Below are 27530 nucleotides of genomic sequence, written 5' to 3'. Positions count from 1 at the left end.
CGCAGAGTGTCCAAGTTTCTAACAAGCTCCCAGGTGAGGCTGCTGCTTCTGGCCCTCATACACTTTGAGTCTCGAGGCCGTCAGGGACCAAGAACAAACCATCGTGACTTTGAACCTGCCTTAGTCTTAATGTTCCTGATACGTGCGGGTATAGGGAGGGTGTTATCACACAAAGGGCATGATCTGCTCGCTGCGAGACAAAAGCCGATCATCAAGAGGCAAGATAGTGGCAGAGAAAGGGCATTTTATTACAGCTTGCTAGCAAGGGGGAAGATGGCTGACTAATGTCCAAAACAACCATCTTAAGGGGGCACAAAATCTTACAGCAGTTATATAGGCTGGTGGGTTATAGGGGAGGGGGTTAGGATTATTGACCCTCGGGTGTTACAGACTGGGAGTTGCCACACCAGATCTTCCAGTTTGCATTGATGATGGCTATCAGCATAGACTCTCTGTTCAGGGGTCATCACATTCCTAAAGAACTCAAAAGAAACAAAGTTATCATCTTATCACAGCTGGGAGTGATATATGCACAAGCTATATGCACAAGCAAGGGTTATAAAATCTACAGAGCAGTTAGATCTCCTGGAGGGTGCATACCCAGCTGGGTTAGTTAGTCAGAGGTCATTCAAAGTTACAATAGGGTTTATTTTCTACAATATGGCTTCCCTTATGTCAACCTTGTCTTGAGCCAGTATCAAAAAGGGGTTTGGTCAAGTGGTTCTTTGGCCTCAGAGCATTCATTCTGAGCTGGAACTTGCTGTCCCCTTTTGTCCTTGTGGGCCTCCCGCCTTCCTCAAATCCCTGAATAAGAACGTGGCAGGACCACTGGCAGCCTGAGGTCCTCTGGATGGGACAGGAATTCGGGGAGGACCCGAGCTGCAAATAGCTCCAGTGGGCTTAACACCCTGAGTTACCTGGAAAGAGCGTCCCCACTGTTTTGTTTGCCCCAGGGACAAAGAGGTGCAGGGAGTCCTGACTGTGAAGTGCATTTGTAAAAAAGGCGGATTGTGAGGAAAATAAAGAAGGGAGTCATGTCATGCTTGCTTTTCCAAACAATAGGAGGGGAGCCTCACTCCCCAGCCAGCCTCCCAGGCCACGTGAAACGTGCTTGTGCACATTCTCCGGCACCCTGTGGAATGAGTGCCGGCTCAGTCCAGTCCTTCCCATTTCCTGAACTGCAGGCTCTGCACCCATCACTCAGAAGAGACCCGGTGACGCTGATGGACCATGGCCCCCTGTGCCTGGGGGGCGTCGGCACCTTCAGAAAACACCCGAGGGTCTGCATTTCCACCCTGTCCTCCGATACCCCGATGGACCAGAGACTCCTGACTGAAGGGACCCTCTTCACACCTGAGGAGATGCAGTCTGGAGGAGGGGAACTCTGCGAAAGCCACCCACCTGCTGGGGCCTGACACCAGGTGCTGCTCAGGATACCACCTGGGCAGGGATTCTCTCTGGAGTAGAGGCCCATGGCGCCCAGGCGAAGGGCCAGTCCTTGAGGGAGGCAGGGCCTCGCTGCACAGAGCAGGCCTTTGAGGGAAGGGGCCCAGCAGCCACCAGGAAGCCATGCCGTGCAGAGAAAGGGGTCTGTCAGCAGGCAAAGCCTCCCGAGACAGCCTCTCTGCTCCCTCCAAGCGTTGAGGAAAAATGGTGGCTCTAGAGTCACAGGGCCATTGGCTTGGCTGAAATGCACACATGCACTTGCATGCAAGCACGTGTAGAACACAGTTGCTTTTTCACCCTGTAGAGTCTCCCAGACCAAATTAATTCTCATTTGTCCTCTTTCTCATAAGCAAGAGACAGAGTAGACTTAAGATCTGGTGGACATTTTTTATTCCAATGCCTAAAATGACATCATCCACAGCTGGGAAAAAATTGTCATCTGAGCTCTTTGCCAGGACAGAAGGCATCTTTCAAAACATGCCCTCAAGGCTAGTTCACGCAGTGGTATCTCCTAGCGGAAATTTCCAGGAAGAAATGCAAGGAGAGAGATTGCAACCTCCTCCACTCTGCCTTCCCCAGAGCCAGAATCACTCAGAGAAGGCCCCTCCAGTGATATTTCACAGTTGTCCAGACTCAGCTCTGTCTTACATTTATCATGCTGGACAGGGAGGCTGGGAGCCCACTAGGGTGGCCCATCCTGCCCCTCCTGCAGGGAGCACAGACGGTGTTCATGGTGAAAGGGCCCCAAGAGGAGAAGAGGTTGCCAAGGGCCACCTGGCTAGTGGGTGGCCAGGGAGCCCCCTGGAAGGGCCTGGACTGAGTACTGATGCTAAGGGATGAAAAGAGAGAAAGGCTTCAGGTCCATTCACCCCTCAAAATGTGGGGATCTTTGGAATCAACTTGTGACATTCCCAGTGTCCTTGATGGTGGAATTAAAAGTGGCCACTGGCAAAGCAGAATGAGTTGTTTGGAGAAAAAGCCTCAGAGTCATCAAGTGAAATTAGAAGTGTTCTAGTAAGTTCCAGGCCAGGTCCTGCTAAGTGGCTGCACTTGCCTCCATGAAGGGCCATTAAATTGGGAAAAAATCCCATTATCCCTGGGACCTCTCCAGGTCAAGAAGTATTCTTCAGCCACAAGCCTTTCCTCCTCTGGGAACTCCTAGGACGTTGCCCCATGAGGGGAGAAGCTCACCCAGAAATTGGTGCCATGAACAAAGAAATGAAGAAAAAGGAGGCAGTTGAATTTGGTTTTTCTTTGCAGTGGGCATTTAAAAAAACGTGGTAAAATATACATAACATAAAATTTACCATCCTAATCGTTTTTAAGTGTACAGTTCAGTGGTATTAAATACATTCATATTGTTGTGCAACCCTCACCACCATCCTCTCCAGAACTTTATTCATCTTGCAAAACTGAAACTCTGTCCCCATTAAACACTAACACCCCATTCCCCCTCCCCTAGCTCCTGGCAACCACCTTCTACTTTCTGTCTCTGTGAGTTTGACGACTCTAGGGCCCTCATATAAATGGAATCATGCAGTATTTGTCTCTTTGTGACTGGCTGATATCACTGATCATAATGTCCTCAAGGTTCATCCATGTTGTAGTATGTGTCAGAATTTCCCTCCTTTCCAAGTCTGAGTAATAACACGTCGTAGGTATATAAAACATTTTGTTTATCCATTCATCCATTGATGGACACTTGGGTTGCTTCTCCCTTCTGGCTGTTGTGAATAAAGCAGCAAGCATTTTGCACAGCCCTCAGCTCACCTCAGGGGAAGGCAGTGATTTCTGGAGAAGGAATGGGCAGCCTCGTAGTGGTTGGGAGACTCAGGGGGGTCTCCCCCTCCCCTCTTCTGCTTCTCTTTCTGCTCTCCCCAAGCAGCTCTCTGCCAGTCTCCATCAATTCAACTCAGGTACATCTGCATCTAATCATTTTTTCCTTCTTCCAATTTCCTTGTCTGCCTAGGGTCTGAAATCTGCCCATGTTCCTCTCAAGACTTCTCTTGCATCCCTCAGCACCTTAAAAAGCCACAGTTCCCTGGGCTGCCAGAGGACCCAGTATCACAAAGATCTGTGGCTGAGGGTATGTCTCTGAAGGCCACAGGCCAACAGAGGACAGAAGGGCCTGGGAGATATGTCTGGAACCTGGTAGGTTTGCCCTCCACGGAGCCTGGGTCCTGCCTGTCTGGGCAGAGGCCCCCCCATCCTTAACTGAAGCCTAGGTTTCCCTCTTGCCTTTGTCAAGTACCACTTCACTTCCTGAAATAAAAGGGCTCTGCAAGCTAGATCTATTGCCTCATAGACCAACGTGTCAGCTCTTACAAAAGAGATGGTTTCCTGTGTGGAGTGAACAACAAATGAAATATGAGGCAGAGCCCCTTCAATTCCCCCAGAGCAGCTGCAGGGACATCCTGGGAACAGCTCTGCCTGTGACAGGCTCGGTATGTCTGGAGTGTGGTGAGGGAAGGAAAGAGGCAGGGCTCAGCTTGTGCAAGGCCTCAAGGCAGAAGGGGTTTGGAACTGATTATAAGTGTGCAGGGAAACCACTGGAGGACCCTGACTGAGGAGTGTATGATCCAGCTGCATGTGGAGAATAGGGGGCCGGTCAGGAGGCTGCCGGAGTCTCCCAGGTGAGAGAACCCCTGCTCTTCCATCCAAATCTGCCCACCTCTTTTACTTTCCCCTTCTCAGTTGCTTAAGCCTGGAACTTGGGGGTCATCCTGACACCTTCCACCTGGAAGCGTTCCCTGGCGCACCCCCTCCCAAGGCCACAGCGATATCCAGGCCCCAAGGGGGACACTCTCCTGGCTCCTGTACTTTGCAGCTCCTGTCACAATCGCGAGTAACTCATTTTTTGTGCAATTATTTGATGGTGGCAGCAGTGTGCCTCAGAATCATCTGGGGAGCCGCCTGGGCCTCACTTCAGGCCGTGCCAGAGAATCTGCATTTTCCGTGGTTTGGAACTCTCTGTGAGAAACGGAGCTGACGGTCTGAATCCCACTAGACCCTTATCTCTAGCAGGGCGAGGGAACTGGAATGAATGAATAAGCCCAGTTTTGCAGGTGGGGTTGGCTCCTGAGTTCACGTTTTGGTGTAGACAAGGCAGGCCCGAAATTCTCCCTTTCACACTTTTTAGCTCTTTGGCCTGTCTTGGTTGGAGACTGACTTCCAGCGGTCTGGACAGGGGCCGGTGACTGACTTAGCCCCAGAGCTATTAACTGCCTCTGCCTGGGCGCAGCCCTTTCACACCCTCCGGCTGGGTGCGAACATCTGCCCCATTTTAGGGATGCATCAACTGAGGCCCAGCCGGCGGGCGAGCGCCCCGGGCGGCTCCGTGCGCACGGCCCGTCGCCCTTGACAACACGACACAAGGTCACAGAGGTCCCGCCCCCAGGACCGACTGTCCCCGCGCGAGCCGACGGATCCCGCGCCACGCAGGCCCCCGCCCACCCGCCGGCGCAGGCAGCGGAGCGGGCAGCCCGGCGCGTGCCGTGACGTCACCGCGTCGCGCCCGAGGAAGGCCCCGCCCCGGCCCCGCCCCCGCCGCGCGTGGCTGAGGTGGGCGCTCGGGAGGACGGACATGGCGCGTGAGCTGCGGGCTGTGCTGGTCTGGGGCCGCTGCCTGCGGGCGCCGGCGCTCGCGGCCGCCGCGAGAGGTGAGGGAGGCGGGGCGGGGGGTGGAGACGCGCTGGGCCCCCGGAGGCCTCGAGCCCATTCCTTCTCCGTGGGAGGCGCGGGGACGGTGTCCCCTCGCGCGGCGTGGGAGATTGTGAGATTTGTGCGCCAGGCGAGCGGCAACCGCGGAGCAGTCAGTGTGTCCTGGTTTCACCTGGCTCTGCCGCGTGCGGGACTGTCCGGGTCCCCCTCCAGGTAACACGGTTGCGCCCCGGCCCGCGGGACTTCAGCAGGAGCTTCTCTCGATCTCCTGGGGCCGGGGTGAGGCTGAGGGGCCGCGGGCTTCTCGCTGCTGGAGCTTCGCGAAGGCAGTTTCGGGGCGTGAATTCGGAAGGCGCGTGGTCGCTGGCAACGGACTTCACCTGGGTGGTCACTTTAGTCTCTTAGCTGTGCTTTCATTACTCCCCGCCCCTAAGTCGTTTTGTACACGAGTGTGCATAAGCCACTTGCTCTCTTGTTTATTCGGCACAAACCCGAGTGCGCACTCCGCCCGCCCGGCACACGGCAGCAACCACACTGAGAACCGGCACTCCGGGCCCTCGTGCAGCCGTGGACTCTGGGTTGTTGACCGCCTTATCCCCGGGGCCTGGAATTGGTAGGTGCTTAAATAAATGTTGAAAAAAAAAGAATGACCGTAATGTTTGCTTTCTCACTCCGCACTCGGAAGTAACCACGAGTGAACGAACGTCTTGGCGTTCCTTCCAGGCTCTGCGCATTCAGTTACACACACATATAAATAGACACGTCTAACTATTTTTACGTAAAAAGGTCTAAACCATTTATGTTGTGCTACAGAATTTTTAAAGCTCCCAGCGTGGCTTACATATCTTTTGGTGTCAGTATGCACCTGTCTGTGGCTTTCTGATGGCTGCTTAGTGCTCTATATTATGGACGCCATCACCATTACTTAACATTGTCCTGTTAACGGATGTAATGAGGATTATTTCTTTTTTTTTTTTTTTTGTTATTACAATGCCGTGTAGAGTGGGCAAGTATTTAAATCTTTGCGCACGTGTATGGCATTTCTTTAGAATTACAGAATTAGAGTTTTAGAATTGATGGTTCAGAGCCTGCGCATATTTGAAATGTTAGCTGATATTGCCAAACTGCTGTCCAAAAAGGCTTTATCTGTTTTTGTTCCCATAAGCAGGGAATGAGACTACCTATATCAAGGCATCTTCTCCAACACTGGATATTACATTTTTTCCAAACAGATAGTTTATAAACTATATCTTGTTTAATTTACATTTGCATGGATACTAATGAATAAGAATGTTTTCATTTGTTTAATGGCCATTTGTGGTGGCCGGCCGGTGGCTTAGCCGTTAAGTGCGCGTGCTCAGCTACTGGCGGCCGGGGTTCGGATCCGCTGCCTGGCCCGCACCCGCGCACCGCTTCTCCGGCCGTGCTGAGGCCGCGTCCCACAAACAGCAACTAGGAGAAGGTGCAGCTATGACATACAGCTATCTACTGGGGCTTTGGGGGGAAAAAAAATGGCCATTTGTGTATCTTCTGTGAATTTCCTCTTCATATTTTCCATACTTTTTTCTGTTACCTGAGTTTTAAATTTTGATGTAGTCTTCTTTTTAAACAATGATTTTTTTAAAAATCAGATGCATTAACAAATAAGACAACTATAAGTTTTATTACTGTTGCTTGTATCCAACATTTTCCTTCTTTTTTGGATTTATTTCCTGTTTTACCAGAGTATGCCCTTGTGTTCATTTTGCAGAAAAATTCTGTGGGTTGTAAATTTTCTAAGCCCTACTGTGTCTTAGGAGATTTTTATTTTGCCCTCATACTTGTGTAGTAGTTTGGCTGGGTATTGCATTGCAGGTCAAAATAATTTTCCTTCGAAGAGTAACGATACTGCTCTGTTTTGTAGCACGCTTGTTGCAGATGAGCGGTCATAACAATTTGATTGTTGTTTTTTGTTTTTTTTTTTTGTGAGGAAGATCAGCACTGAGCTAACATCTGATGCCAATCCTCCTCTTTTTGCTGAGGAAGATTGGCCCTGAGCTAACATCCGTGCCCATCTTCCTCTACTTTATATGGGACCCTGCCACAGCATGGCTCTACAAGCACTGCATTGGTGCGCGCCCGGGATCCGAACCAGCGAACCCCGGGCCGCCACGGCGGAGCATGCACACTTAACCGCTTGTGCCACTGGGCTGGCCCTCATTCTTGTTTCTTTTGTAGCTGACTTTTTTCCCCCTCTCTGGAGGTTGATTTTTTTGTCTTTATTGTTAATGTTCTAAGCTGTTCCGAGGGTGTGTTTGTAATTCCTTCTTTTTTTTTTTTTTTTTTTGTGAGGAAGGTCAGTCCTGAGCTAACATCCACGCCAATCCTCCTCTTTTTTGCTGAGGAAGACTGGCCCTGAGCTAACATCTATTGCCAATCCTCCTCTTTTTTCTCCCCAAAGCCCCAGTAGATAGTTGTATGTCATAGCTGCACATCCTTCTAGTTGCTGTATGTGGGATGTGGCCTCAGCATGGCCGGAGAGGCGGTGGGTTGGTGCGTGCCCGGGATCCAAACCCGCGCGGTCAGTAGCAGAGCTCGAGCACTTAACCGCTAAGCCATGGGGCTGGCCCCTGTAATTCATTGTTTTACCACATAGTGTCACTTCCATTGTGAAGATGTGTCAGTTTTCAGCCCAGCCAATTTTTGTTCTGTTTTTTAATCTTTTTCCCTTAGTCTGTGTCCTCTCCTTCTGCAACTTCTGTTGCAATGGTTCAAGGATTCTTTTACTTGAGTCCAAGATACACATCTGTTCTTGGAAGCCTTCTATATTGCAGATGCCCTTGACATTGTCACCTGTGTGGGTAAATGTGAAGGTACAGTTGTTTGGATGGATTGAGTGATCAGTGAATTTAGCCAAGAAAATATATGTCTTATACAGTGTGGTGGAGAATGTGGTTATGAGAGAATTCACCTAAACAGAAAATTCAGAATCCTCTTGTATTTTTTTCTCTTTTCCTGGGAAAGTATTGCCAAATTTTAACATGTGCTTGGCCTCACATCCAGGACTCCGACCTTATGTCACCATGATTCCAGTCCTTCTCACCCTTAGAATATGTCTGTGAGGTGTGGGATAGAGTCTCTGCTTGTGGACTTTTTATTTTTCATTTTTGCTCATTACTTAGTTTATTCAACAAATATGCTTTGAATGTCCTCTGGGATTTCAAAGATGATGTGACCCTGCTGTTGGGGTCATAGGTTAGTGGGAACACATGGCTGCCAGGCAGTGTACTGGACCACGTTGGAGGCATGTGTGGCGTATCAGGAGCGTAGAAACAGGTGGTTGCCTGCTTGTGTAAGTTTCACAGACGAGAGGCTATATGGGCTGAGTCCGAGTCCTGAAAACATTAGGTGCAGGGTAAGGAGGCCTCTGAATAATTTGGTTTGACAAGAAACTAGGAGTATGTGGGAGTGAGGGTGAATGAGGCTAAAAATTATGTCCTTTCTCTTCTGGTGCATGTAAACTCGTGGGTAGGGACCATGTCTTTTTGCAGTCCTTGGGATAGTCACAGTGCCGGACCTGGGCCAGTAGTTGGAGGACCCAGCAGCAGTCACTCTGAGGTCCACACACACTTGACTTTCTTTTTTTTTTTCCTTAAATAATTATTTATTTATTTATTTTCCCCCAAAGCCCCAGTACATAGTTGTATGTCATAGCTGCACATCCTTCTAGTTGCTGTATGTGGGACGCAGCCTCAGCATGGCCAGAGAAGCGGTGCATTGGTGCACGCCCGGGATCCGAACCCCAGGCCGCCAGCAGCGGAGCGTGCACACTCAACCGCTAAGCCACAGGGCCGGCCCTCACACTTGACTTTTTGTACGCCCTCGGCACTAGATGGTTGGTTACAAATAATTTCATCTCTCTTGAATCTTAAGTTGATAGTTGGGAACCAACAGTATTTCAACCAACAAGTAGTTCTTTCCTATGGTAAAATGTAGTTAGTCATTATAGCAGTGAGGGATGTCAGAACCTGGGTAATCTGGAAAATGTAATGTTAATAATAAAAATGTAAACTGCCATCAGACCTTTTCACCAGAGCTCCAGCAAGTGTCCCAAGTAACTGATTTGCCTGTAGTGAAATGGGAAAGCTGCCTCCCAAAGAAGAGATCAGAACCTGAGAAATCAACAACAGCCTTGCTCTCCATAAGCAAATGTAATTGTGTTGTAAGGCAGATAGGGTAGCGGGTTGGTCATTTCACATGGCTTGGTAACTGCTGTGACCACCACAGTCCCTGAGTCCTGTTTCCTGATTGTGCTGGATGCCCTTGTTCTTGCCGTTGACGTTGCCAGAATAAGATGAGGCAGCCGTGGTAGGACTGGCTGGTGCTCAAGTTAACATCTTAATGCCTTTGTCTAACGTTCTCTGTAAGCTGGAGCCTTTGCTGGAATCTTCTGCCTTGGAAATGTGAGTTGTAAGGAGTGGGGAGTCTGCTCCAAGCACCAGAAATGTCAGAAGGGCAGAGTTCCACTCTTTCTTGTAGGGTCAAGCATTGCAAATTTGTTTGATTTCCCTAAACAAACCTCACCTGGTCTTGTCCAGCCACAACTTCCCATTTACTGCTTTTATTGTTTTTGTTGATTTTTTTCTTTTTTTTGTGAGGAAGATTAGCCCTGAGCTAACATCTGTTGCCAATCCTCCTCTTTCTTCTGAGGAAGATTGGCCCTGGGCTAACATCCGTGCCCGTCTTCCTCTACTTTATATGTGGGACGCCTGCCACAGCATGGTGTGATAAGCGGTGCGTAGGTCTGTGCCCGGGATCCAAACCTGCGAACTCTGGGCCACCGAAGTGGAGCGTGCGAACTTAACCACTATGCCAGCCTTGCCGGCCCCATCTTTTCTTGCTTTATTTTGCTTTCTCCCTCTGCTCTCACTTTGGGTACCATGCTGTTTAATTTCTACCCTTAACACCTCTTGTGCTGTGACTTTCACAAGAATTCAGGCAAATTTCTGGTGTTCCGAGGCTGTTCTTTTCGGGATGAGAGGAGTAGCACTTGCTAGTCAGGTTTCAGTCTCAGTCAAACAGCTATTTATGTTGTTAACAACGTGACGATATAGGTTGCGATCCTTAACTGCTTACACTCTGAATGGCATTGGTTTCTATATAAACCATGGTGCTGGAGCTTAGGGCCAGCACCAGCGAAGCACATAGGCCAAGGAAGGATGTGTGGCAAGGCTTCCCAAGAGAAAGCAGGTGGGCCGAGGGCATGAGGGCATGAGAGTTTGGTTAGGACCGGGTGCCTGAGATGGCCGTCTGTAAAAGATCAAACCAACTCAAATGTAATAGATTAGCAAAAGTAATAGTTGGCCAGAACTAAGACAAAAGAAAAATCTCTGAGTGTTTTGCTACCCCTGGGCAAGAAGAGAGGGAATGCAGCTTGAAGGAAGAGGGAGGGAGGTCAGGTTAATAAGAAAACTGTAGGATGGGGCCAGCCCAGTGGTGCAGCGGTTAAGTGCGCGCACTCCATTTCAGCAGCCTGGGGTTCGCAGGTTTGGATCCTGGGCGTGCACCGACGCACCGCTTGTTAAGCCATGCTGTGTTGGCATCCCATATAAAGTAGAGGAAGATGGGCACAGATGTTAGCCCAGGGCCAGTCTTCCTCAGCAAAAAAGAGGAGGATTTGCATCAGATGTTAGCTCAGAGCTAGTCCTCCTCACAAAAGAAAAAAAAAAAAGAAAACTGTATGAAAATAAACATTTCTTACCCCCCAAATGTCAAATACCAGGTCATAACATGGCAAAGGTGATTTCCGTGAAGGAGCCTTACTGAGGCCAGTGGTGGTGGTTGCTGTGTCAAACCAAAATACTGACTCAAGATTAGTGAAACGTATCCAGTTCACACTCAAGTGAAATACTGTAGGTTTGAGGCTGGCCCAGTGGCGCAAGCCGTTAAGTGCTCGTGCTCTGCTGTGGCAGCCCAGGGTTCACTGGTTCGGATCCCAGGTGCGTGCCGACGCGTTGCTTGTTAAGCCATGCTGTGGCGGCATCCCATATAAAGTGGAGGAAGATGGGCACGGATATTAGCCCAGGGCCAGTCTTCCTCAGCAAAAAAAAAAAAAAAAAAAGAGGAGGATTGGCAGATGTTAGCCCAGAGCTGATCTTCCTCACAAAAAAAAAAAAAAAAAATGGGCCAGCCCCATGGCTTAGTGGTTAAGTGCGCGAGCTCCGCTATTGGCGGCCTGGGTTCAGATCCCAGGCACGCACCGACGCACCGCTTCTCTGGCCGTGCTGAGGCTGCGTCCCACATACAGCAACTAGGAGGATGTGCAACTATGACATACAACTATCTACTGGGGCTTTGGGGGGAAAAAAAAAAAGGAGGAGGATTGGCAATAGATGTTAGCTCAGAGCCAGTCTTCCTCAGCAAAAAGAGGAGGATTGGCATGAATGTTAGCTCAGGGCTGATCTTCCTCACACACAAAAAATAAATAAATAAAACTGTTAAAAAAAAAAAAAAAGAAATACTGTAGGTTCAAAGCCAGAGATGTTCTTGAATTGTGTTTTTAGTGCCCTCAATGTAGCCAGCTAGAATTTTTTTAAACACCATCCTGCTCATTCTTGATACAGAACACTTAGCTTTTACTAGGAAGCTGGTGTTTGCTTAGTCCACAGAGAAGTTCTGTAGCATTTAGTAAAGGTAGGTTTCAGGGTGTTTATTTCTGGTATGGTTGGTTATTTCTGCTAAAGCCACTTGGAATTACAGACCATGAAAGTTGTAGCTTGGAGAACCAGTGTGTAGTAAGGGGCATCATCTCTACCCTCTTTTTAACCAGGTGAATGCTCACAGGTCAGGTAAGTTGAATGCAGGTGTAGCTGAGTCATGGGTGTGACTAATTTTTTGTGTATGTGTGTGAGGAAGATCAGCCCTGAGCTAACATCCGATGCCAATCCTCCTCTATTTTGCTGAGGACGATCGGCCCTGGGCTAACATCTGTGCCCATCTTCCTCTACTTTATGCGGGACGCCACCACAGCATGGCTTGACAAGCGGTGCGTCGGTGTGCGCCGGGATCTGAACCTGCGAACCCTGCGCCACCACTGCAGCGGACCTCGAGCACTTAACCCCTGTGCCACTGGGCCGGCCCCAGGGTGTAACTAATTTTAAAAGAATGGCTCTGTTACTTAGCAGCCATAGACTCAAGAAATGTGATTAGAATATAAAAAATTAATTTTGAGATAGCCAAAATGAATATCATATTAAAAAGAGCAGAAGACTATATAGCAGTACTATTAAGAACAAATAGAAAGGTGGAAGTCTTTCTAGTGGACCTGGATGTATCAGGGAGCTGATGTGGTGCTGTGAAGGAGAAATTTTCGGAGAGCGCATCACCATTGTAGTTCACACACACCAATATTCTGGCATTTACAGGGAATGGAAGTGCCTGAGGGAACTTTCCAAGAAGCTTAATTTTAAAGTAGTAAAACATTTCATTTTTACCATTATGATTAGAAGTCTTTCTGAAGCACTTTATTGTTAGAACCTAACTGAACCTTTCTTAGATGTTTTCAGGGTCATTATTGTGAATATTAATTTACAGTCTTCTGTGGTAATACACAGGCCCGTGCAGGGCCACTGGGATGTGACGGCTCCTTTGTCTGTAAGATGTCCCCACTCTGAAACTGCATTTTGAGTGTTTTTGTGTTTTTAGCCTCTGTTACTCTTGTTTAACTTGCCAGGCCTCCCTCGGGCTGTGTTCCCTCCTCTTCTCCTGGTTTTCACATGTGGGCTGGGAAACAAGATCATAGGACGATTGTGAGTGGGGACAGGAGTAGTCTTGTTTGAGTGCAGCTCGGGGTGTGGATTTTATGGCCTATATTTTGACTGTTCCCTTTTTGTCATGTTTCTTTGTGTTCAGGGAGCTGATGTTTCTTTTTTTTTGTGAGGAAGATCAGCTCTGAGCTAACATCCGATGCCAATCCTCCTCTTTTTTTTTTTTTTGGCTGAAGAAGATTGGCCCTGAGCTAATATCCGTGCCCATCTTCCTCTGCTTTCTATGGGATGCTGCCACAGCATGGTTTGACAAGCGTTGTTTTTTTTTTTTTTTTTTTTTTAATTTTATTTATTTATTTATTTTTTCCCCCCAAAGCCCCAGTAGATAGTTGTATGTCACAGCTGCACATCCTTCTAGTTGCTGTATGTGGGATGCGGCCTCAGCATGGCCGGAGAAGCAGCGCGCCGGTGCGCGCCCGGGATCCGAACCCAGGCTGCCAGCAGCGGAGCGCGCGCAACCAACTGCTAAGCCACGGGGCCGGCCCATTGACAAGCGTTTTTTGATGGAGTGTCAGTATAGCTTAGTAGAGAATGATTAGAACACGCCCTGAAGCATAGGCGGGTTTAAGAAACAGTGAAATTGTTGAGGAATGCCAGAAGTAAGAAGTTAAAGATTTTTTTTTTGGTGAGGAAGATCAGCCCTGAGCTAACACCTGCCAATCCCCCTCTTTTTGCTGAGGAAGACTGGCCCTGGGCTAACATCCATGCCCATCTTCCTCTACTTTATATGGGACGCCGCCACAGCATGGCCCGACAAGCGGTGCGTTGGTTCATACCTGGGATCCAAACCGGCAAACCCCATGCCGCCGCAGCTGAGTGCACGCACTTAACTGCTTGCGCCCCCTGGCCAACCCCAAGAACTTAAAGATTTTTGAGGGAATACAAGTCTTTATTTCATACATAAGTAGAAAGTGAAGAGCTTTCTGTTTAGAGTATTGATATACTTAAATCTTACCTGAAGTAATTACAGAACTTAGGAAACAAAATGTTTGGAGAAATTTCAGATGTGAATAGCTAACCTGTGGTATCCGGTGAAGATTGAAAATAATGAAAAAAATTGAAAAATAATGAAACTCTCTGAGTTGATTTAATGAAAAGCAGAGAATTTCATGCTTACGAGCATAAAACTATGGTAAGATAATTGGAGGTATTCTGGGGAAAAAAGCTAGAGGCTATATTTCAAGCTACTACAGTTTTTTCAGTATGGTATTTCCACTTTGTTGGAGAGCATTAATTCTGCTTTTCACTGATCTGGAAGTACTTTTAGTTTACAGAATTTTCAACTTGCAAAGTAAATTTATTTTTTAAAAAATATTTTGCAATGGGGCCGCCCCGTGGCGTAGCGGTTTAGTGCGCGCGCTCTGCTACTGGCTGCCTGGGTTCGGATCCAGGGCGCGCACCGAGGCATCGCTTGTCAGGCCATGCTGTGGCAGCGTCCCATATAAAGTGGAGGAAGATGGGCACGAATGTTAGCCCAGGGCCAGTCTTCCTCAGCAAAATAGAGGAGGATTGGCATGAATGTTAGCTCAGGGCTGATCTTCCTCTCAAAAAAAAAAAAGAAAAGAAAAAAAAATATTTTGCAAAACCCGAAGCTTTAAACTTAGAAATGTTTCCGCTGAAATGAGATGAGTGAATTTCAAACTTTTTTTGTCATGAGTTTCCTGTAAGAAATGCATTCACATCGTGACCTGCTACACAAGTATACGTATACTATCCAGACGTGTACATACTTAGCTGAAAGTTTTGTAGATACCCTTATTATGCTATGCATTCTTTTACTTTCCATTTGATTTTTTAAAAAAATTCTGGTTTAACCCACTGAATTGATTTCATTTCCAGTGAGTCGCTGATCTTGACCTGTGGTCTGTGAAACACTTTGTGCTGTCTGGCTGTACCTTCTGAGAAAAGAACCATGTGTCTATCAAGGGCCTGCTCTGACTTGAGCATTATCATGGGAAGCATAAAGACAGGAGACAGTCACAGGTTTAGCCCACTGGAACATCTCCTACATAGTGTAGTGAGCAATATCAGTTCATTAAACAAACACCTGTGGTGCCTACTGGGCGCCTAGCACTGCTCTGGGTGTTGTGGGATGCCCAGGGGACAAAATAGACAAGAATCTTGGCCCTCAGTGGCGCTGGGGTGGAGTGGGGTCGGATGCAGACAGTCAATGCTATATGGATGTTAGGTGATCAGCTCTATGAGGAAACCAGAGCAGGAAGGGGATCCCCATAGAAATGGGGTGGTCACCGAAGACCTCTTGGGGAAGGTGGCATTTAAGCAAAGCCTGGAAGGAGGTGAAGGTGTCAGGGGAAGGGCATTTCAAGGAGAGGGAGCAGCTTGTGCCAGGGTCCTGAGGCAGGAATTGGCTGGCATATTGGAGGGACAGCAAGGAAGCTGGGACCAGCGCTGGGGGCGCCCTTGAGAGGAGTTAAGAGTAGTGTGCCACTATATCTAAGTGTCTGTGACTTCACAGATTGAGATTTGGGCGATGGGTAAGACTAGGTATTGAGTTAGAGTTCAAGCTAACTTTATAGGTGTTTTCTGAGAAAAATCCTTTCTACATTTTTATTAATGAGAAAATAGTGCTGTTTTCCTGAACAAACTGGTACAGTGAAAAAAAATCTCCTTCCACCCTGACTCAGTGCACTGCCCAGCGGTACCAGAAAAAGCTTCCGCAGCGCTGTGCATGTACACACCCACATTCCCTTAGCAAGAGGAGAAACTAAACTATACTGGGCATGTACTGAGTCTTCTTACACTTCTCGTGTGATCTGTTGTGGGGTTTATTCCACGTCGATGCCCGGAGCTCCAGTGTCCCAGTGTGGGTGCCCCTCCACTTGTTTAATTCTCTCCTGATGGACATTTAGGTTGTTTCCAGGCTTTTGTTTTTTTTAAATCACACCTGGCACTGCCAGCAGTTTTTCACACCTTCACCAGCGCTAGCATAGCAGGATTTTAAAAATCTTTGTCTGATTTTGATAGTGAAAATGCTATCTTGTTTTATTTTTTTATTTTTTTTAAAGATTTTATTTTTTTATTTTTTCCCCCCAAAGCCCCAGTAGATAGTTGTGTGTCATAGCTGCACATCCTTCTAGTTGCTGTATGTGGGACGCAGCCTCAGCATGGCCGGAGAAGCAGCGCGTTGGTGCGAGCCCGGGATCCGAACCCGGGTCACCAGCAGTGGAGCGCGCTCACTTAACCACCAAGCCACGGGGCCGGCCCGGCTATCTTGTTTTAAAATGCATTTCTTTAGTTATGAATTTGGTAGAGCATCTTTTGTCGTGATTCAGAGCCATTGATGTTTATCCTTTTTGTGAGTTACTGTGTTTCTCTTGCACTGTTGGCCTTTTTCTTACAGATCTGTCAGCCATCTTGCTCTATTAAGGAAACTAGCCCTCTGCCACGTGTTTCAGATATTTTTTCCTAGTGTGTTTGCCTATGGACTTTAGTATTTTTGGTAGTAAGTTGTTGGTTGTGTTTATTTTTAAAAATTAAGAAATATTTTTTGAGATATAAATGACTTATTATATTAGTTTCAGGTGTACAACATAATGATTCCATGTTTGTATATATTGCAAGATGATCACCACAGTAAGTGTAGTTAACATCCATCACCTCACAGTTACAAATTTTTTTTCTTGTGATGAGAACTTTAAAGTTTCTGTTATATTTACTTTACTTTTTATGTGGTCCATAAATTTATAGTTCTTGGGTTATGTGTCTTGTTTAGAAAGGGTTTCCTCACTCTTATTAAAGACAAAGATCTCAAGATGGTCAACATCACTAGCTTAGGTAGGGAAATGCAGATCAAGACCATAATGAGATACCACTTCACATCGACTCGGGTGGCTGTAATAAAAAACGTAGGCAATAACAGGCATTGATGAGGATGTGGAGAAATCAGAACACTCATACACTGACGGGAATGTAAAATGGTGCAGCACTTTGGAACGCAGTCTGGCAGTTCCTCAAATAGTTAAACATAGGGTTATGATTTGACCCAGCAATTCCACTCATTGAAAACATTTAAATTTAAATATGTCCATAATTAAATTTAAAACATAGGTCCATGCAGAAACTTGTACACCAATATTTATAGCAGCATTATTCATAATATCCAAAAAGTGGAAACAACCCAATTGTCCATCAACTGATGAATGGATAAAGTACCTCAACATAATAAAGGCTATATATGACAAACCCACAGCTAATATCATCCTCAATGGTGAAAAACTGAAAGCTGTCCCTCTAAGAACAGGAACCAGACAAGTATGCCCACTGTCACCACTCCTATTTAACATAGTACTGGAAGTCCTAGCCAGAGCAATCAGGCAAGAAAAAGAAATAAAAGGGATCCAAATTGGAAAGGAAGAAGTGAAACTGTCACTATTTGCAGATGACGTGATTTTATATATAGAAAACCCTAAAGAATCCACCAGAAAACTTTTAGAAGTAATAAACGAATATGGTAAAGTTGCAGGATACAAAATCAACATACAAAAATCAGTTGCATTTCTATACACTAACAACGAAGTAGCAGAAAGAGAAGTTAAGAATACTATCCCATTTACAATTGCAACAAAAAGAATAAAATACCTCGGAATAAACTTAACCAAAGAGGTGAAAGATCTGTACACCGAAAACTATAAAATGTTGCTGAAAGAAATTGAAGAAGACACAAAGAAATGGAAAGATATTCCGTGCTCTTGGATTGGAAGAATTAACATAGTTAAGATGTCCATACTTCCTAAAGCAATCTATAGATTCAATGCAATCCCTAACAAGTTCCAACAACATTTTTCACAGAAATAGAACAAAGAATCCTAAAATTTATATAGAACAACAAAAGACCCCGAATAGCTAAAGGAATCCTGAGAAAAAAGAACAAAGCTGAAGGTATCACACTCCCTGATTTCAAAATATACTACAAAGCTATAGTAACCAAAACAGCATGGTACTGGCACAAAAACAGACACACAGATCAATGGAATAGAATTGAAAGCCCAGAAATAAACCCACACATCTATGGACAGCTAATCTTTGACAAAGGAGCCAAGAACATACAATGGAGAAAAGAAAGTCTCTTCAACAAATGGTGTTGGGAAAACTGGACAGCCACATGCAAAAAAATGAAAGTAGACCCTTACCTTACACCATACACAAAAATTAACTCCAAATGGATTAAAGACTTGAATGTAAGACCTGAAACTATGAAACCTCTAGGAGAAAACATAGGCAGTACGCTCTTTGACATCGGTCTTAGCAACATATTTTCAAGCACCATGTCTGACCGGGCAAGAGAAACAATAGAAAAAATAGACAAATGGGACTACATCAAACTAAAAAGCTTCTGCACAGCAAAGGAAACCATCAACAAAATGAAAAGACAACCTAACAATTGGGAGAAGATATTTGCAAACCATACATCTGATAAGGGCTTAATCTCCAAAATATATAAAGAACTCATGCATCTCAACAACAAAAAAACTACCAACCCAATTAAAAAATGGGCAAAAGACCTGAACAGACATTTCTCCAAAGAAGATATACAGATGGCCAACAGACACATGAAAAGATGTTCAAAATCATTAACTATCAGGGAAATGCAAATCAAAACTACAATGAGATATCACCTCACACCCGTCAGAATGGCTATAATTAACAAGACAGGAGACAACATGTGTTGGAGAGGATGTGGAGAGAAGGGAACTCGCATACACTGCTGGTGGGAGTGCAAACTGGTGCAGCCACTATGGAAAACAGTATGGAGATTCCTCAAAAAATCAAGGATAGAACTACCATCTGATCCAGCTATTCCACTGCTGTGGATTTATCCAATGAACTTGAAAACACCAATGTGTAAAGATACATGCACCCCTGTGTTCATTGCAGCGTTATTCACAATAGCCAAGAGTTGGAAGCAACCTAAGTGCCCATCAAGGGACCAATGGATAAAGAAGATGTGGTATATATACACAATGGAATACTACTCAGCCGTAAGAAATGATGAAATCCAGCTATTTGTTACAACATGGATGGACATTGAGGGTATTATGCAAAGTGAAATAAGTCAGAGGGAGAAGGTCAAATACCATATGATTTCCTTCATTAAGTAGTAGATGATAATAACAATAAACAAACACATAGAGACAGAGATTGGATTGGTGGTTACCAGAGGGGAAGGGGGGAGGGAGGAGGGCAAAAGGGATAATTCTGCACATGTGTGTGGTGATGGGTTGTAATTAGTATTTGGGCGGTGAACATGATGTAATCTATGCAGAAATAGAAGTATAATGATGTACACCTGAAATTTATACAATGTTATAAACCAATGTTACTGCAATAAACAAAAAATTAAAAAAAAATATTAACAGATAAAATAAAAAAAAAACAAAAAAAACCTGATGAATGGATAAACAACATGTGGTCTATCCATATCATGGAATATTATTCAGCCATGAAAAGGAATGAGGTATGATATGTGCTACAGTGTGGATGAACCTTGAAAACATTACATTAAGTGGAAGAAGCCAGACACAAAAGACCATGTATAGTACAATTCCATTTATGTGAAATGTCCAGAACAGGCAAATCCATAGGGACAGAAAGTAGTTGCCAGGAGCTGGGGGGCAGGCGGAATGGGGAGTGACTATTAATGGGTCTGGGGTTTCTCTCTGGGGTGATAAAAATGTTCTGGAATTAGTGGTGATGGTTACACTACTTTGTGAATATACTAAAAACCATTGAATTGTGGACTTCAGCTGGGTGAATTATATCTCAGTAAAGCTGTTTTTAAAATATCTCATGTTTTCTTTCAGTACTTGTAGCTTTTATTTTCACTTTTATAGCCTGTCTGGAATTTTTGTTTCAATAAGTGAGGGAGGAAATTAATTTTAATGCCGTAACTGTAAATTAATGTGCTTTTCATATTTGATAATAGTATTTCCTCACGTTTTTCAAAAATTTCCTGCCTATTTATGCACTTTTTTTTCCATATGAATTTTAGAATTAGCTTGAATAGTTAAAAAATCCTGTTTGAGTTTTCATTGGGATCATGTTAAAAATATAGAGTAATTTAGAGAATTGACTTTTTTTTTTTTTCCGGTGGAAAATTAGCCCTGAGCTAACATCTGTTGACAATCCTCCTCTTTTTGCTAAGGAAGATCGGCCCTGGGCTGACATCCATGCCCATCTTCCTCTACTTTATATATGAGACGCCTGCCATGGCATGGGTAGGTCCGCGCCCGGGATCCGAACCTGCGAACCCTGGGCTGCTGAAGCGGAGCGTGAGAAGTTAACCACTACACCACTGGGCCAGACCCAGAGAATTGACATTTTTAAATATTTACTCTTCCTATTCAAGGACATTTCCCCAAGCTTTTTATATCCCTTTGTAACTATGTTTTATGTCCCTAGTAAATTTTTTTAGTGTGTTTTGTAATTGGGTAATTTTTATAAATGGTTTTATAAATAGGTTATTTGGTAAGTAGGTTGTTGTTATATACACAGCACAAAATTCAAAAGACAGAAAGGTATGTGCAGGGAAAAGCACAGCTCTGTCACTGCTGCCCACAGACACCAGTCCACCTCCCGGTGGGAACCCCCTTAGCCAGTTTTTTGGGTCTTCGCAGAGGTATGTTGGCTTATGGGAATGAAAAGCATGTGCGTGCCCACACAGGTGTGTGTATTTAAACACCATGGTAGCGTATGCAATCACTATTTTGGGCCAGGTGTTTTTCTTAATATGTCTTAGAGATAATTCATCATCAGAACACTTTACACACAGAGTTGCTTCATTTTTCTGTTTCAGAATATTTCATTATATTTATGTAATTTATTTACTAATCTTCTACTGATGACCCTCAACCTGGTCATTGGCCCCTGACTCCTGGGGAGCCTCTACAGTGGATCCTTATCTGGGGTGTCTATATGGGTTTTCTCGTGACCCTGACATTGACAGTCAGTGGCAAGGGGTTAGTCCTTTTGTGACAGCCACTTTTTTTGTAGAGTTTAATTATTGTTTTGAGTAATTAAGTATTTGATTGAAAAGGTATCTATTGAGAAGTCTTGCTCTCAGCTCGGTCCCCCTCCTCTATTCCCCTCTCCCTGCCATCGTAGGTCATCACAGTCATTAGTTGCTTGTGTATCCTGCCAGTGTTTATATGAAAACCATACGTACGGATATACATCTTTCTTCTACAAGGATAGATGTTTTTCTGTATTCTGTTATTCACATAATAGATCTTGGAGAGCTGGCTGTATCAGCATGTAGAGAGTTTCCTCGTTCTTTTTTTTTTAGCCACATGGTGGTAGTAGTAGTAGCATGTCTACGGGCATCATGGTTTATTTACTGTCCTCTGTAGATGGACATTTAGGTGGTTTCTAGGCATTTGCTGTTATATACAGTGTTATAATGTGTGGCCTTTCATCTCTGTCTTTATGTATAGGTTCAGGTGTATCCAGAGAGTAAAGTCCCTAAATGGAACTGCCAGATTAGACGGTACATGCATTTGTAAACTTGACTCATGTGGCCAAATCGCCTTCCACTGGGCTCAGGCCATTTCCCGTTGCCCTGAGCTGTTTCCCCACAGGGTTACCAGAAGTACTGTCTGAAAGTTGCTCCTGAAAGTCATTCAGTGCAGTTCTGTTTGCATCTCTCCCTTCATCTGAGCTGGTGAAGATCAGCTGTGGTTTGAACTGGAGCACAGTGTGAAAGGGGGGGCCTCCAATCAGGGAATATTGATTGAGTGAGTTGTGCTGGGCCTGCCAGGCCGTCCGCTTTCCTTTTCCTGTAGCTGCATTCGCTTCATACGTGCAGACCGGGCTCCAGCTCCTGCTCACACCACTCCAAGTGGGCTTCAGGGAGATCCAGCCCTCCTTACCCCTATATTGTGTCCCACAGGCGACACCATGGGAAGCTCCTCTGCTTATGTCAGGCCAGGTTCCAAGAGGCTGTGTGTACATCTCTTTATTCGCAAGTTCCAAGTGACCCAGAGGGGTTGAAGCTGGTGGCCAGTCCTCCGAAGCTTGCTTTTCTTTTGTTCTTTTTTCTCCTTTTTTTTTTGGTGAAATACATTCTGTCTGAAAAGGCATGCATATGATATGTATGTGCAGTTTTAAAAAGAAACATAAAATGAATACCCATTACCCAGTTTAAGAAATAGAAGTTACCAGTCCCTTGAAGGCCCTGTGTGTCCCTCCCTGATGCATCCCTTTCTCTCTCCCAGAGGTGACTGCTGACCCGAATTTTCTAGTTTTTATTCCTTTGCTTTTCTTTGTTTTTCTGCGCATATGCGTGTATATATACACACATATATATGTGCATTTATATACACACAATTTATTCAAATCATGTTGTGTATATTCTGCTAGGACTTTGCTTTTTTGGGTCAACATTATGTTTTCTTAATGGTGTAGTTCGTTATTTTTCCCTGCTTATTCTGTTGTGTTAATGTCCCTTCATTTCTTTATGAATAATTTCTGACATATACCTAAGTGGAATTGTTGGATCATTTGGTATGCTTCAACTTAGTAAGTAATGCAGAATTATTTCCCAAGAAGAGGTGTATCACTGTATACTCCACCAGCAGTGTCTGAAAGTCCACTTCGTTCCACACATATCCAGTGCTTGGTATTTTCAGACTTTTTAATCTTTGCAAGTCGGTGAGTGTTAAATGGTATCTTGTGTCTGTGTATGTTTGTAAGGTATGTATCAGAAAGTACATAAACTAAGTGTTTAGTTCAATGCAATAGTATCATTTGTAAGATTTATCCATGCCATTGTTCTATAATATTCCATTGTATGAAAATACTGCAGCTTATTTCTCCATCCCAGACACAGACAGTTGGGTTATTTCTTTTGGGGCTTTTATAGGCGAGTGGGCTGAGTGCTTCATTGTGTAGGAATCCTGCCTCACAGAGGCACACATTTCCCCAGGATATGTAGCTAGGAGGGGAATTGCTGGGGTTAGGGTATGCCTTTTTTTTTTTTTGGTTAGCCCTGAGCTGACATCTGTTGCCAGTCCTCCTCTTTTTGCTGAGGAAGATTGGCCCTGGGCTAACATCTCTGCCAATCTCCCTCTACTTTGTATGTGGGACACGCTGCCATAGCGTGGCTTGATAAGCAGTGTGTTGGTCTGTGCCTGGGATCCGAACCTGTGAAGTGTGGGCTGCTGAAATGAGCACTTGAACGTAACCAGTACACCTCCAGGCTGGCCCCTAGGGTATGCCTTTTTACTACATAACTGTGACTGTTTTCTAGTGTGGGTCCTGATTTACATTCCACCAACTATGTGCGTGAGTTCCCGCTGTGCTACATCCTCACCGCCGCTTGGGATTTTCAGATGTTTTAAATGTTTGTTAATTTGATGGTTACAAAATGATGTTTCAGTTGTGATTTTAATTGAATTTTAATGGATTACTAATGAAGTTGAGCATCTTTTTTCTGTAGTTTATTGACTTTTTGTTTCTTTTTCTGTGAAATGCTATTCATGTCTTTTGCTTCCATTTTTTCTTCTGGATTGGTTGACTTTTTCTTATTATGTATTTTTGTATGTATTCTTTTTTTTTGTTTTCTCTTTTTCTTCTTTTTTTTTTTTGTGAGGAGGACTAGCCCTGAGCTAACATCCGATGCCAATCCTCCTCTTTTTACTTGAGGAGGATTGGCCCTGAGCTAACATCTGTGCCCATCTGCCTCTACTTTATATGGGACGCCACCATAGCATGGCTTGACAAGCAGTGCGTTGGTGCTTGCCTGGGATCCGAACCTGTGAACCCCGGGCCGCCAAAGCCGAGTGCGTGCCCTTAACCGCTTGCGCCACCGAGCTGGCCCCTGTATGTATTCTTTATGGGTACTAATCTTCTATCAATTAATCCTTTGTCAATTAATAATTAATAATTGTTGCAAATATGTTCTCCCAGTTTGTTTCGCTCTCATCTTGGTGTCTGTTTTTTTTTTTTTTTAATTTTTTTCTTAACTTTGTTTATTTTTTTACCCCCAAAGCCCCAGTAGATAGTTGTATGTCATAGCTGCACATCCTTCTAGTTGCTGTATGTGGGACGCGGCCTCAGCATGGCCGGAGAAGCGGTGCGTCGGTACGCGCTCGGGATCCGAACCCCGGGCAGCAGTGGAGCGCACGCGCTCAACAGCTAAGCCACGGAGCCGGCCCTGTTTTTTTTTTGAGAACACAAATTCTTAATTTTAATTTAGTCAAATCTATCAATCTTCTCCTTTGTGGTTTATTCCAGGGTTCTGTAAACTAAGGGCTGTGGGTCAAATCAGGCTCATGGCCTGTTTCTGTAAATAAAGTTTTGTTGGGACACAGACGCACCCATTCTTTCACTGCTGTCTGTGACCACTTTCCTGCTGCAGCAGCAAAGTTGAGCAGCTGCAAGCGAGTTCACAGGGCTAGTAGGAAAGCCTAAAATATTCACTGTCTGCCCTTTACAGAAAATGTTTGCTAACCCCTATTTGTCCCAGGGTCATAAGATCATCTGCTTTGCTGTAAAAGTTGTCCCCTGATAAATTTCTACCAAACAGGAGTGTGAGCCTCCTCTTTGCAGCTTTACTTTTTTTCTCTTTGCTGCTAAACTTTCTCATGGGCATCATTTTCCAGATTAGAAGAGAATGGCAAACTGGCAACCACAGCTAATTCTGACTATAAATAAATTGTTTGGTCCAAACATCTTAAAGAATTAGTTGCAAACATTTAAAGTCAGATTTCACATAAATATTCGAGTTTCTTATTTCTTTTGAAAAATTCAAAGTTCTGATAGTCTTAGCCTACATTCCACAATGGCAACCCTCTCTTTGAATATAGGAGCAGTTGCAGCCTCCTGCAGGTGGGCCTGCCCTCTACAGTTTGCTGTAGTACCCATACTCTCAATTGCTCCTCATTCTGAGCCTTTTAGTGTCATTTCTTTTGCTGTTATTTTTTGGTATAGTAGAGTTCATTGTATTGGTTGATTGTCTAGTGCTAAACCAATCTTGCATCCCTGAGATAAACCTGCTTGGTTATGGTGTAGTGTCATTTTTACATATTGCTGGATTTGATTTGCTAATATTTATTAAGGACTTCTGTGTCTATGTTCATGAGGGATATTGCTCTATTATTTTTATTGTGTGTGTGTAATATCTTTGTTGGGTTTTGATATTACAGTTATGATGTCCTCAAAACTTGTAGGGAAATATTTCCTCTTTTTCTCTTTTGTGAAAGAGTTTGTGTAAAATTGATGTTATTTCTTCCTCATATGTTTGGTAGAATTCACCAGTAAAAATTCTGGGCCTAGAATTTTATTTGTGGAAATATTTTTAGAAACAAATTCAATTTCTTTATCAGATATAAAGCAATTCAGAAATTCTGTCTCATCTTCTGTCACTTTGGATAAGTTTCATTTTTTCAAGGAATTTGTCCCTTTCGTCTGACTTGTCAAATTTCTTGGCATAAATTTGTTCATGTTTCATTATTGTCCTTTTAAAGTCTGTAGAATTTGTAATGATAATTCCACCTTCATTCCTGATGTTGGTAATTGGTGTTCTCTCTTTTCTTCTTGATCAGTCTCACTAGGGGTTTATCAATTTGGTTGATCTTTTTCAAGAATCAACTTTGGCTTTGTTAATTTTCTCTATTGTTTGTTCATTTTGTATTTCATTGTTTTCTGCTCTTTGTTTTTTCCTCCCTTCTACTTTATTTGGTGTGACTTTGTACCTCTTTTTTCTAAGGTGAAACCTTAGGACATTAATTTTAGACTTCTTTTCTAACATAAGCGCTTATTTATTTATTTATTTTTTTTGTGAGGAAGATTAGCCCTGAGCTAACATCCGTCGCCAATCCTCCTCTTTTTTTTTTTTTTTTCCTGTGAGGAAGATCAGCCCTGAGCTAACATCCATGTCAATCCTCCTCTTTTTGCTGAGGAAGACTGGCCCTGGGCTAACATCTGTGTCTGTCTTCCTCCACTTTATATGGGATGCTGCCACAGCATAGCCTGACACGGTGCGCGCCCGGGATCCGAACCCAGGCCACCAGCAGCGGAGCATGCGCACTTAACTGCTACGCCATGGCGCCAACCCTCAGCAGTTTGACTATGCTGTGCCTAGACATTTCTCTTTGAAATTATCCTGCTAGTGGTTTATTGAGCTTTTTGAATCTGTAAATTATGTCTGTGACCAACTTTGGGGCAAATTTTCAGTCATTTCTTCACACATTTTTCCTACCCCATTCTCTTTTTCCTCTCCTAGGATTCCAATTACATGTATGTTAAACTTTTTTCATTGTCTCACATATACCTGAGACAATGTTTGTTTGTTTTCAACCTTTTTTTCTGTTTCACATTGAATTTCCGTTGACATGTTTTCGAGTTCATAGACTTTCCTCTGGTATCTCCATTTAGTTATTAAGCCTTCCAGTTAATTTTTAAATTTCAATACTGTATTTTTTGCATCTACACTTTTCATTTGGTTCTTCTATTATAGTTTATGGCCCTGAGATTTCCCGTCTTTGCTTTCATCTTGAGCATATTTCACTGTATGTCGTATAGCATTGTTATAATGACTGTTTTAAAACCCTTGCTTTCTTTTTTTTTTTTAATTTTTTTTTTCCCCCAAAGCCCCAGTAGATAGTTGTACATCATAGTTGCACATCCTTCTAGTTGCTGTATGTAGGACACAGCCTCAGCATGGCTGGAGAAGTGGTGTGTTAGTGCGCGCCCGGGATCCAAACCCAGGCCGCCATTAGCGGAGCGCGTGCACTTAACCGCTAAGCCACGAGGCCAGCCCAACCCTTGCTTTCTGATTCCAACATCAGGATCTTCTTAGCACCAGTTTCCATTGACTGACATTTGTCTTGAGCGGGGGTCACATTTTCCTGTTTCTTTCTACGTCAGGTAACTTTTGATTGTATCTTGGACGTTGTGAATGTTGTCTTGTGGAGTCTCTGGATTTTGTTATATTCCTCTGAAGAGTTGTTGTTGTATTTAAGTGGGCTGTTAACCTGGTTGGACCCCAACTGCAAGTACTTTCTCTTAGGCAACAGTTAAATTCTTTTATCCTTAGCGGGGCTGCTTGTAGTTTGCCCCACGTATACGTGGTTCGGGGGTTAGCTAGAAACTTAGAAGAATTTATTCACAGAATTTGAGGCTCTCTTTCTCTGGCTTTCTCCTTTATGAGATTCCCCCTTACTTTTCAGCTTTTTTATGGTTACCCCAATCTCTCTTCTGGTTCTTCAGGCCAGAAAAAGTGCACATTGTATATGTTTTCTTTTGGAGTTGTAGCCATGCTTCATTGAACCTGCCTTCATTCTGTGCTGTTCCCTTCTTCCCAGTGTTGACTCTCCTCCGGAATCTGTCTGCTTTTGTTGGTTCTCCAGAGCCTTCAGGTAGTCTTTTTGTTGTTGTTCCTAAGTTCATGGTTGTTATCCTCAGAAGGTTTGGTTGGTAGGATTCACCTCAGCCATACAGGAAGTGGCCTCTGTGTAGTAGAGTTAAGATGAGAAGTGAAATACTTCTTATCTGTATCACGCTTGGTAAAATGGGAGATTGTCTGATTGGGATATGTAATTCCAGAGAAATAATCAGCATACTTCTCACAGCTTAAAACAGTAAGTGTGCCTGTATCTAAAG

General features: G+C 44.4%; 1 protein-coding gene across 2 annotated transcripts in view; it reads left to right on the top strand.

Annotated features, from left to right (window-relative positions):
• Positions 1-4018: 4018 nt before the first annotated feature.
• TRAP1 (TNF receptor associated protein 1) overlaps positions 4019-27530 on the top strand; it is a 59319-nt gene continuing 35807 nt past the window's right edge. Inside the window, exon 1 of one of the 2 annotated variants that reach the window (XM_087449545.1) lies at positions 4019-4079. In XM_087449545.1, coding sequence (XP_087305671.1) covers positions 4034-4079 — 46 coding nt within the window. In that variant the 5' untranslated portion in view covers positions 4019-4033. Of the gene's footprint in view, positions 4080-4983; positions 5106-27530 lie in introns of those variants that run through there. The other variant, XM_014793491.2, reaches the window with a different exon arrangement.

The sequence above is a fragment of the Ceratotherium simum genome, chromosome 26 (assembly GCF_057802395.1).
Source record: "Ceratotherium simum simum isolate JZ-2026a chromosome 26, ASM5780239v1, whole genome shotgun sequence".
Classification (NCBI taxonomy): Eukaryota; Metazoa; Chordata; class Mammalia; order Perissodactyla; family Rhinocerotidae; genus Ceratotherium; species Ceratotherium simum.
Note: the sequence above shows the minus strand (reverse complement) of the source record. Positions and strands in the feature narration are given on the sequence as shown.